This window comes from Anneissia japonica, unplaced genomic scaffold (assembly GCF_011630105.1).
Source record: "Anneissia japonica isolate Jap-2015-1 unplaced genomic scaffold, ASM1163010v1 scaffold284953_len930413_cov181, whole genome shotgun sequence".
Taxonomy (NCBI): domain Eukaryota; kingdom Metazoa; phylum Echinodermata; class Crinoidea; order Comatulida; family Comatulidae; genus Anneissia; species Anneissia japonica.
Window position 1 is genome coordinate 840035 of NW_022746987.1, and position 11469 is coordinate 851503.

The 11469-nt window shown below is 34.4% G+C and overlaps 1 protein-coding gene across 2 annotated transcripts in view; it reads right to left on the bottom strand.

Moving 5' to 3' along the window:
* Positions 1-425: 425 nt before the first annotated feature.
* LOC117120363 (arginine/serine-rich protein PNISR-like) overlaps positions 426-11469 on the bottom strand; it is a 28399-nt gene continuing 17355 nt past the window's right edge. For both annotated transcript variants that reach the window (XM_033265399.1, XM_033265400.1), the window contains exons 9-12: positions 10316-10369; positions 9571-9717; positions 4192-5389; positions 426-3730 (exon numbers count right to left, since the gene is read on the bottom strand). In XM_033265399.1, coding sequence (XP_033121290.1) covers positions 3697-3730; positions 4192-5389; positions 9571-9717; positions 10316-10369 — 1433 coding nt within the window. In that variant the 3' untranslated portion in view covers positions 426-3696. The remainder of the gene's footprint in view (positions 3731-4191; positions 5390-9570; positions 9718-10315; positions 10370-11469) is intronic.

Genomic DNA, 11469 nt, shown 5'->3' on the forward strand with positions numbered 1-11469 from the left:
CAACAAAAGCCATCTCAACATTTCTCACTTCAATATCTAATTGTCGTACATAGACAAACAAATTCTGAACAAAATAACATGCTTTCATTTCACAAATTTATTAAACTACTACTGTACTGTTTTTAAAAACATGGTCAGAAAGAACCTGGATACATTCCAATGTAACCGTATTTATAGGTTACAATATGTACTGTAGAAAAACTAGTGTGCACATCCAGTTTAAATTGATTTGCGGACATAATAGACACTATTTCTAAAGGAGGTAAAAAATAATTAAGAACAATGCATATTTTTTGTTTATGTATGACTTCTTGGGGGCAACCTGTGTTACAACTCTTGCCAATTTTCATTCAATTTTCTGGTTTTCTATGGTATCAAATAAGCACACCAAGGACAAACAAGCTGTTTTTTTCTTCCTTTTTTTTGTGAGTAGGAATTTTAAGACTCAGTGTATCTAGGTCAGATTACCAAAATCCACATTGCTGAAGGCCAGACAAATAACTTGCATGTTATTTAGAAAACTAATAATTAAAATGCACGTACTACATTTGGCTTACAACATACTATAGTTATAATAATAATAATAATATATTTTACTTCACACTGTAAAGCTTCTAATAGAAGTAAGTACAGTATTTATCATTCATAAATGTTGGCGCCAAAATTCATTTAAAATCTTTTTTTTTTACAAGCGATCAAGCATTTTACAAAATATTCATTCATATTTATTATTATATTCATCGTGTTCTACGATTGCCACTGTGACTGGCTTATACAGTTAATTATTAGCCAGTGTAGAGCTTGGTAGAAATTAAAGCATATTACAGTATTCCTTTTTTGACTATTATAAAATATGGTACATTGTAGGTGCTTTTCTTAGGTTGTATTTTTCGATTTTGACCGTTCGGACAAATCTTGAAACATCAGCCAATTTAAAATCAATGATGGAAACCTATTAGGCTACCCAATTTGAAATTCCTGGATCTACCCCTTGAACACCGAAATAGAGCTATCACAGTAGCCTGCACGTACTTGTTCTTTATTAACTGTAGAATTAGACAGTTGAAACACAGTGGGATGATATTTAGCAAAGTGGGTTTCATGATTTTTGAGTCGACAACCTGGCATTCGGCAATCTAGGTTTTAGTGAAGTGGAATTTGCAAGTCTGGCGTTGTGCAAACTGAACTTCGGTAAACTGGTCGGACACTGAATCAAGACTGCAGCGTGTACACTAGTTTTTCAACAGATATTCATGCTATACCAACACATTTGCTGACGTAAATGTAATTTGATAGTCTGCTTAACTAAACGATGCTAATTCTATATGTCAAAATGTCTGCCTGTTTTTGTCGGTGTACAGTAAGAATGACCCCAGCAAAAATGGCCCAGGAAAAAATGGCCCCAGTAAAAATGGCCAAAATAATAAAATTCTGCATTAAAACTGATTTTTTTAAATCGTTATATGCATTTTTTTTAACTGAAATAATTTAGTTTTTAAAAGGAATCTAACATCATATAAATTGCCAATTACATTTTACTTTTTGCAGGAATTACATATTCAAAGATAAAATATTCAAAGATGAAAAAAAAATGCCATGAATAACACTTTTAATTTTTTTCCCATTTAAATGTTAAGAAATAGCAACAGAATAATCAATAAATCAACATAAATCATGTATTTATTAATACTAAAATACTTTATTTGTGGTCAATTCTACTGAAGGGATCACAATTTTCCAGAAATTCATTCCAGGTATTGGTAAACCCCACAAACAATGGGTTGATATGAACATCAAATTATTATTATTTTTTTTTTAAAGAGAGTTCTACAATCATAATTAAAGGGTTTGGATGGGGTTCGCAGAGTGTTTGGAGGTTTGTGGTGTGTTCACAAGTATTTTTTTCACAAAAAAATATATCCACATTTTAATCCAAAAATAGGTTCTTATGAAATTTAATTTTCTCATTGATATACCAAGTGAGTCAATCACCATTGATTTGTTGGGATTTCTACAGTGTGTTTTGGGAAGTTTGTGGGCAATACCATGTAAAGTTATTTCATTTGGTACTTAACAAAAGTGAATTTTGTGGTTATCTATGAGCTGAATATTTTGGTATAACGTTTTTTAAAATTTTATTTCTATCAAAAAATAATAATGTTATTTAATGGCCATTGCTTTCTGATATTCTCTCAGTACGTTATTTGCATCTGTTGTGTAACTGCATTTGTTAAAAAACAAATACTTTTAGAGAAATAAAAAAAAAAGCACATAAATTGATCTTAGTTTCAAAGGAAAAAATATAACTTTATTTATAAATTTACGATTTTCACTTTTTTTTAAATTTTATAATTGAGGGCCATTTTTTTATTTATTGATTCAATTCTTGCTTATTACAGTATTTAAATATTTGAAGATTGAAAAAAAAAATATAATTTCTATTACTGAATTTTTTCATCGGGGCCATTTTTACTTACTTGTCATTTGGGGCCAGTTTTACAAGGGCCATTTTTACAGGGGCTATTTTTACAGGGGCTATTTTTCCAGGGCCATTTTCTTGTCAGCTGGGCACTCACTGCGTTTTACGACAGTTGTACGACGAATACAACGTCGCTCATTTTGAATGCTAGGCAAAGCGACGCTGTCTGCTGATTTTCGGTGGCACTCTGAAATACCTCCTTGCTCTAAACAGATCATATCATTAAAAACGATCCGTCTGAGCATCGTCCAGTTATGTTGAAATCGCGTCGGCTGACGACCGCCGTGCACAGTGAGTGCCCCGATTTAGCCATCCAACAATGCTTAGCGTGTTAACATCTTGTTCAATGTAAACAGGAATACATATGACTGACTAATGTGATTGTTCATGTAAAATTTGTGTAAAAAAAAAAACCATCTCCTAAGAATATGACACTATGTACATAATGTGATAAAATACACCAAATGATATGATGCTATACATTCACAAACTTAGTAAATGCTATTATGAAATTAAAACTAGGAATAAACTATTTTTACAGTACAGTTAAGTTTAAGATAATTATGGAGTTATCATTTTATCACACAGCTATTATATTGTGTATAATAACAACACAGTTTTGTAAGATTTCAAGCATTTAATTTGGCTAACAAATACAAGATTGTAGACTAAATATTTGTTTATGATGGGAATCCAGGCTTTAACCAGGGGGTTTCAATGGTCCCACAAAAACTCCTTTTTGAGCAAATCTCCTGAACTTTACATGTTCATCATCCACTGATTCGAGCACTATTGTATGACTTCATCTTGAAAAAGACAAATATCTGTCATAACAAGAGATTTTATACACTGCATCAAAATAACCTACTTATTCAGCATTTGTGTTGTCCAAGAGATTAAATACAGTATATATTTATCCAGCAAAATACACGTCTTAAAGGCTTAAGTAGGCCTAATCTAGATAATCTGTAATAGTATTAAAATACAGTACTTCCATTTCCATTGACAATAATGTTTGGAAGAGTACTGTAAGAAACAATTCAGGAATACAGTAAGTTATCAAATTATAAATTTTACCGCTGTACAGTAGGCCTACCATCATTTGTCTAGTAATCTCGCATTACTCCTGCACACAATACTGTTTCATAATTCTCCACATCACTGGTTTTCCTAGTTGACTTCTCGTTCCATAGTTGGCATTAAAGCCAATATGGTGTTCAGTATCGGCGTGATGTTCTTGGGGAAACTGATCTGTGGGAACAAAAGGCAAAACATACAAATCCAGCTTCTAGTTACAATCATATAAAAGTACTAGAGTAGTGAAGATCTTTTCAGGATTGGCTAGAAGAGCATCATGCCACAGCAATTGTGCATACTTGAAAGTGACATCTTGCATTATATATTAATAAAAAAAACATTTTTAGTGTAAAACCTTTTTATGGTCATAAATTTGGAACAACATCCAAGCAAATTAAGATAAAGCTTGGATTTTGGGGATCGAATTCATTCGATAGTGCAATAGCATGCTTAAAACATGTAACATTTCTAAGTATTTTCATATTAATGAAACGGCTTACAACGTGTAAAAAAGCAAAACTGGTAAAATACACTGATAAAATAACCAAAGTCTATAAAATGTCATCTGTGAAGATGCTTTCCAGCAGAACATGACATTTATTTTAACCTCAAAGTAATCCTATATTGCAACTTACCTTGATCGATCTCTGCGCTTCTTACCGGATCTCACTGACCTGGAATAAGCTTCCTCAGTAGAGCTTTCATCGGAACTTCTTTTGTCCTGTCGTTGCTGCTCATTTTTTGATGGTGCCGAACGATGCTTGCTTGATTTTTTATCATATTTCTGAGATCGTTTACTCGTTTCCCTTTCATCAGCAGAAGAATGCTCAGAGCCTGAGTCTTCATGTGACCGTTTCTTTTTCTTTTTTTTACTCCTTTTCAAACTTTTCTTATCACTCCTGCTTTCTTCACTCTCTGATCTCACCTGCCAAGTATTAAATCGGTTTTCATTAGAACTATTAGAAGAGCTATCTAAATTGTTAAGATCAGAACTGCCCTGCCCATTTACCTCTGAACTCGCATTACTATCACTGCTGCTTGATCTACTATTCTTCTGTCTTCTTTCCTTTTTTAACTCAAGACTCTTTGATCGTTTTCGCCTCCTCTCTTTTCTATCGCTTTTTCTATCTCTATGTTGTCGCCGCCTTTCTCTACTATGTGATCTACTGCGCCATTCTCTAACCCTACCCCGAGATCTACTACGGTTTCTGTCATTTTTCCTATCCCTACTTTTTGACCTACTATTCCGTCTCCTTTCTCTACTTTGTGATGTACTACGTTTTCTAACACTTTTTCTCTCCTTACTCCTTGACCTAGAATGTCGTCTCTTGATTCTTTTATCTCTACTTTGTGATCTACTCTTTCTATTATCTTTACTTCTAGAGCGGCTTTTTCTTTTCCTACTTTCCCGGATATCGGATGTATTCTCATGCTTTCTCCTCCTAGAATCCTCCAAACTAGATGATCTCCCCCGCCTACGCCCATCTCTTGAGGGACTCTGATGACGGCTTTTCTTTCTCTGACTATCTTTTTTCCTATCGCTCTTCTCCTTGCTTCTTGAACGTTTTTTTTTACTCTTTTGCCTATTAGTCAATTCTTCATCTTTTAAATTAATTTCATTTTTCTTTTCTAGACTCTTTTCATCATCATATTTACTCTCATCTCTCTCACTGACATCATCTTGTTTGACAGTTTCGATGGAGGTATCTTTGGTGTCCAAAAATGGAATTGCATGTTTATCATTAGTGTTGGGATTAGTTTCCCTATCTTTAATCTTGTTGGCTATCTCCTGTTGTTGACGAAATCGTTCTTCTTCCGCCTCTAGTGCAATTCCTGAAGACAAAATTTTTAAAAATTGATTGAATATCAGAGAACATAACAATTAAAATGTTAACTGTCGTTTTAATTAATATCACCTATAATCACTCATTAAGAATGGTGATCAGAACATTAAATACATTTCAGTGCAATTGAAATTATTCATTACAATTATTTGTATTGTATTTTGTATGATAGGGGTTGTATAGACACATAGAAAGTGATTAATTTTGCTATTGGCAATCCAGTCCACCTCCTGAAAATATTTTTAATTGTCTCGCTTTGTGTTTTTTTTTTAAATATTGTATTTTATATCAAGAGACGAAAAAGGTTTCATTTCAATTATTTCATTTATTTATTTTCCAGATAGTACAAACAAACATCACAAAACCTAGCACTATTCTGGCGGATTGTCAAAAAGTAAAAAAATTCACTGTGCAAAGACTCTCAAAGAAAAATGCACAATCACTAAAAAGAAATAAATCAGTAACAGAAGTGGGAATCTCATCCCCACATCAGTGGGAATGAGATAAAAACAGAATTAAAGACCAGACCTCTGCGAGGGCCAAGGTTCCTATGCGGACATTCATGAAATATTGCACTACTGTATTTGCGGTGATGTTAGCGCATCGAGGCTTTAGCATAATGCGCTATTTAAGCCAAAATTATTATTACTATTATTATCATTATCATTATTATTATTTTATTATTAATCTTGGCATTGGGTTTTTTTTTGTTCTGCTTGTTTAGTGCCATTGATAATAAGGTTAATAGCTGTGTCGGCTGTAGGATATATTTTCTGGGGGCCGAGATGTCCGACAGGGGGACTAGAGCTGGAAGATTTTGTGAAGGTGTTCCCCTTCCAAATGAGATTTTTTTAAGAACAGGAACCTCTGGATAGCCAGAAATGACACTCAAACTGTGACAGACATGTGTTGACTTGGTATGGGCCTATTCTTTTATTTTTTTTAGTCCAACTGCCCGACGAGCTCAGTTTGATAGGGAGGGGGCCCTTGACCTGTCCGGCAGTGGCGGCTTTAGGACATATTTTCTGGGGAGGGGGGCTAAGTTGTCCGACGGGGGACTTGAGCTCGTAGCCTCGAGATGGAGGAAGGGGTTGAGAGGAGGTTCCCCCTCCAAAATGAGATTTTTTTAAAGAATATCAACCTCTGGATGGCCGAAAATGGCACTCTCAGACTGTGGCTTGGTGTGGGCCATTTTTATATGTTTTACGGTCTGACTGCCCGATGAGCTCTGTCCGGCAGGGGGAGCTTGACCTGCCCAGTGGGGGGCTTGACCTGTCCAGTGGGGGGCTTGACCTGCCCAGTGTGGGCTTAAGCTCCCCCTGCTGGCGCCGCCACTGCTGTCCGTTGGGAGGCCCTGTAGTCTAGCTTCTGACAGAAGCTGCAAAAGGATTTTCCTGTCAAGTACCAAGTTTGTTTTTATCAAACCCACAACACAATTCTATGCTGTGTCTATAGAACCTTATCCAAAAAAACAGTATCAGGTGTAAAATTGAAGCTTTTTGCTTTTTTCTGTCCATACTACCCAGAGTCAAATCCATCGCAATTCTATGAAGATGCAACGCGACGACGCATGCGCAATAGATCATTTTTGATGACGATCCGGTTTTTTTTCTTCAAAATACTGATTAGCGACAATTAAATTTGAAAATTGATTACTTTGATGGATGTTAATAATATTCTATTACAAAAACAAATACAGAAGACATGAATTAATCATACCCAGCCCTCTCATCAGGATTTTTGTAAAGAGTGGCAGAATTTCAGAAAATGTTATCCGAAAAATGTAGAGGTGGTGTGCAAAATTTTAAAGGGTGGATACATTTTTTATACTACTTATGCTCTCGGGCACGGCGCAGCTTAACCAGTGCTCCACAATTTAAATTTCATTTACACGATACATTTAATTTAATATTATGTACACTTAAATTATTAAAACAATTAGGAAACAATTCATTCAAACTAGTACCAGCAAGATGGAGTCATATATAGAGATCCTGCAGTTGAGCTTGCCATTGAAGGTGGTGCCTCATGATGATGCCCAATAAAATAAATTTTTGTTTGCCCTTCTTTTTTAAAAAAATGATAAATAGGGGTGGGTGGAAAAAGTTTTTTTTTAATTAATTAATTTTTTTTTAAATACTCATCAGATGTAATAAAATTAACCCACAAAGGCCTAGAATGGCAATATCTTACATCAGACAACTTTAGACTAATTTGTAGGGCATCTGGCAAAAAATGAAGATAAATTCACTCAAACTTTTCTAATTTGTTAAGAAAAAAGCTAAAAAAAAAAAAACTTCCTGCAAGTTTTTCTTGTTTTTCCGCCCCTATTTTTTTCAGTGAGTTAGGGGCGAGTGGAGGATGGCAAACAAAAACATTTTTTTTTTTGGCCTGATATGTAATTGAAGGGCAACATTGCAGTTCGACACTTCGGTATATATATTGTAACTTTTTGAATAAAATATATATTATATGAGCGTGGCGCAAACATTTTAAACGTGGTACAATATTTGCTTATTTTTTGTTTTTTAATTTTTTTTTTTGGCTAGTACTAAATCAAGCACTGGTTTATTAGTATGACACTAGAGAAATAATTCTTATTCTCATATTAGGCATCAGGTTCAAAGCAAACGATGGCTATGTTCTCACATGGCAGCTAACGGTTATCCTGCTAACCGTTAGCTGTCATACGTCCATGCGAGAAAATCCTGATCTGGATACCAACAATACTGTATGATGATTGAATCACAGGCCAATAAAAAACTGGAAATTGTAAATGTGTACGTATGATTGGTTAATGATAGAAACGCCCTCAACTTGCTAACCGATAGCGCTTGCTAACCGTTAGCGTATCCGGATACCGCTAACGGTTAGCGCTAACCGATCGGGCGCTCTCACCAGGTGCTAACAGTTAGCGCTAACGGTTAGCTCCCGATCCGGATACTAGGGCTCTCGTGAGAACCAGGCTTTAATGGTTTAGTGGTATGACAATATATTTCACAAGCAACTTCGTTTCCAACTTAGCCATTACATCAGGCTCAATGATTTAGTTGCATGACATCATTTGATAAAACACAAAGGTTTAGTAGTGGGACAACAATATAAACAATGTCATGCAGAAAACTAGACTAGTGGTAGCCACTGTGTTTTCACTAAACCATGGACTAAACTTGGGAGTTTCTTAAGCCATCAGGTCAAGCTCAATAATTTATGCCCGAATTCTTAAAACAAACTTTTGTCGAACTTCGAACTAGATATTCATTTAGTCCTAGTTCCAACTTAAATTTAGATTTGTATTCATAAACAACGTAGTCAAAGTTCTAACTACGACTAAATCAAGTCATAGTTTTAGTTCAACTGAAGACGGCTGGCAAGCAACGACTAACAAACTGACCAATGAAAAGAGCTCATTTTAATATAAGACGAAATTTTTAGAGATCCGGTAATGTGCATGAATATTAAGCTGCCGCCTGCCATTCAAAAACATATTTCCTCATAATTCATAATAGTTAATCATTCGCTTAATTAATTTCTTTAATGATAACTCTATTGGCCGTTAACATATAAAGATAGAAAATTTGAACAGTCACTGGAAATTTGCTTTCTTTGGAGAACTATTATAAATTAGCCCGAGTGAGGGCGGCGCCATCTTTGTTGTTGTTATGGTGAAGCTAGGTGACTGCAACGTGAGGGGATTTCGTGCAAATCAGGAACTATCGCATGTGGCTAGCAAAAACATGTTAATTTCTCATTTTGGAAGTTAAACTTGATGTATCTTTTGTTTAACACGCCGAAAATATATCAGACCTGCGTATACAATCATTTCTATTCGTTTTACTTTATTGACAGTTAAAAAAAGCATGTTTTTTGTGGGTTCAATATTTCAAATCAGCGATTTAGCCTGACAAAAAAAATCTGCCTGCGGAGGTATCATTTTAGTCGAGGTTGGCGTGATTTAGTTGTAGTGCTAGTCGAAATACGAAATGATGTAATTTTGAAGTTTTAGCTCAAACTACGACTAAAGTTCATTTTAAGAATACCAGGGTTAGTGGTGTCACACAAGGTGAGCAACTCAGAGCCAACATAATGGTTTCATGACACATTGGCCAAGTAACGCCTACTGTACCTCATTGTATTTTCAAATCAGTGATTAGCTTTGTAGTAACTTACTTTCTTGCAAAATTTTCTCTTTCCATGCTCTTTGTTTTTTGCGAATGCTAATTTGTAGTTCCTCATCACTCGTCTCTTCATCTTCATCTGTTTTGCCCCATTTGTTCTCATCTCCACTTTCACCACTACTGCTGTAGCCTCCAGTACCTACAAGGGTAATGCAACAGTTTTTACTCCTGGAAAATCAATATGCAACACTACAGAAACATTTTTATCTAAAGAATGACTAAATATTATATTGTTATATAATATCTAAAGTATATAATCCTAATTATCTTCTATATGACATACTTTAACCTGACATATACATACATAAATTTCAAATTACTACATTAGTTTTATAATGAAACAGGAAAAAAAAAATTAAAATCACTAAGTACTGCAGTGTGAACTAATCAAGATGCAATTTACCATTGTGTAAAAAATTCTTTTACAAAATGGACATATTTGCAAGGGAGAGCACTACCAACGGTTTCATATTCTCAAGATCTGTTGTGTAGAATCAAATTTTTATTGAAAAAGATCGGCTGTTTCATTATAAAAGTCTTTGTCCAGCTTGTAATTTGGATTATCATAGTGCACACCCTTAAATTTTTATTATACAATATCTACATAGGTAAAGGGGTATATATTTAGGACTTATAACATCACAGGCAAGGTGAACTTCTCTACAACATAAAGCTGTAATATTTTTCCAATTTTCTTGGACAAAATCAGAGTTTAAAATGGGGTCAGAAATACTCACCAAGACCAGATATGGAAGCAAGTGCTGTGGAGTGTGCTATCTGCCTGGCTGAAGCTTGACGGGATAAAAATCTGGGTTAGCTTTACATATCAATTGCCATTTGAGGACCTGTGAGCACTGAGATCACAGGCTTTTTCTTTATAAAAGAACAACATACTACCTTGCAGGATTCAATACCTACGAGTCAAATAACACCTTCTGTAAAAGGTTAAAAACTTCTAAAAACATATAATGCATAAATTATATATCTTTTTGTATAATTTTAATTTCAAAGAACATAAATGGATAGATTATAATGAAGAGAATATCATAATATATACTGTATATATATATATATATCATTGTAAATCCAAGTGTGTTCTTTAAATTATATATAAGTCGTTGAAACAAAAAATTATGACAACAAGGCATGTAGACTGTAGAACACTTCATTTATTTTCGAAAGAAAATCCTCTGGCCTTCATCAGCTTTATAAAGCTGATGAAGGCCAGAGGACTGGCCGAAAATTTCTTTCGAAAATAAATGAAGTGTGCTACAGTCTACATGCCTTGTCATAATTTTTTGTTTCAACGACTGAATATATATATGTATTTATATGTATATATATATATACATATACATATATATATACATATACATATATTTACAGAAAAAAAATCTAGTAAATAATAATCATATTAAAGTACTGTCAACAATTTAATAATTATTCTTCCAGTTAATAATAATTTTATAATGTTCAACTTCAATTTCTGTATATATTTGAAATCGCAATAAAGATTATTTCTACAATAATCATAATAAAAATAATAACAAAAATAATATTAATAACAGCATCAGCCTCATGACATTCTGCCAACTGCGGTCTCTATGCACTTCCATTACTATTCGGGTCACTGAACTCTCATGCAACACATATTATGCACCTGAGGGGTATTTCACATTAGAGCCATCATGGTATTGACATTAAAATCTATAATCTAAAGATCTGTCCACACTATCAGATTGTATGAGACAAATTTGTGTATGTGCCCATATATATGGTGAGTCGAATGGCCGAGCGGTTAGCAGGGGCGCCGCAAGCTATAGCCATAATATCGGCGCTGGTTCGAAAGGCACGCTCGCCTATGGTTCTGGTGGTAGAACAAGTCTTCTCG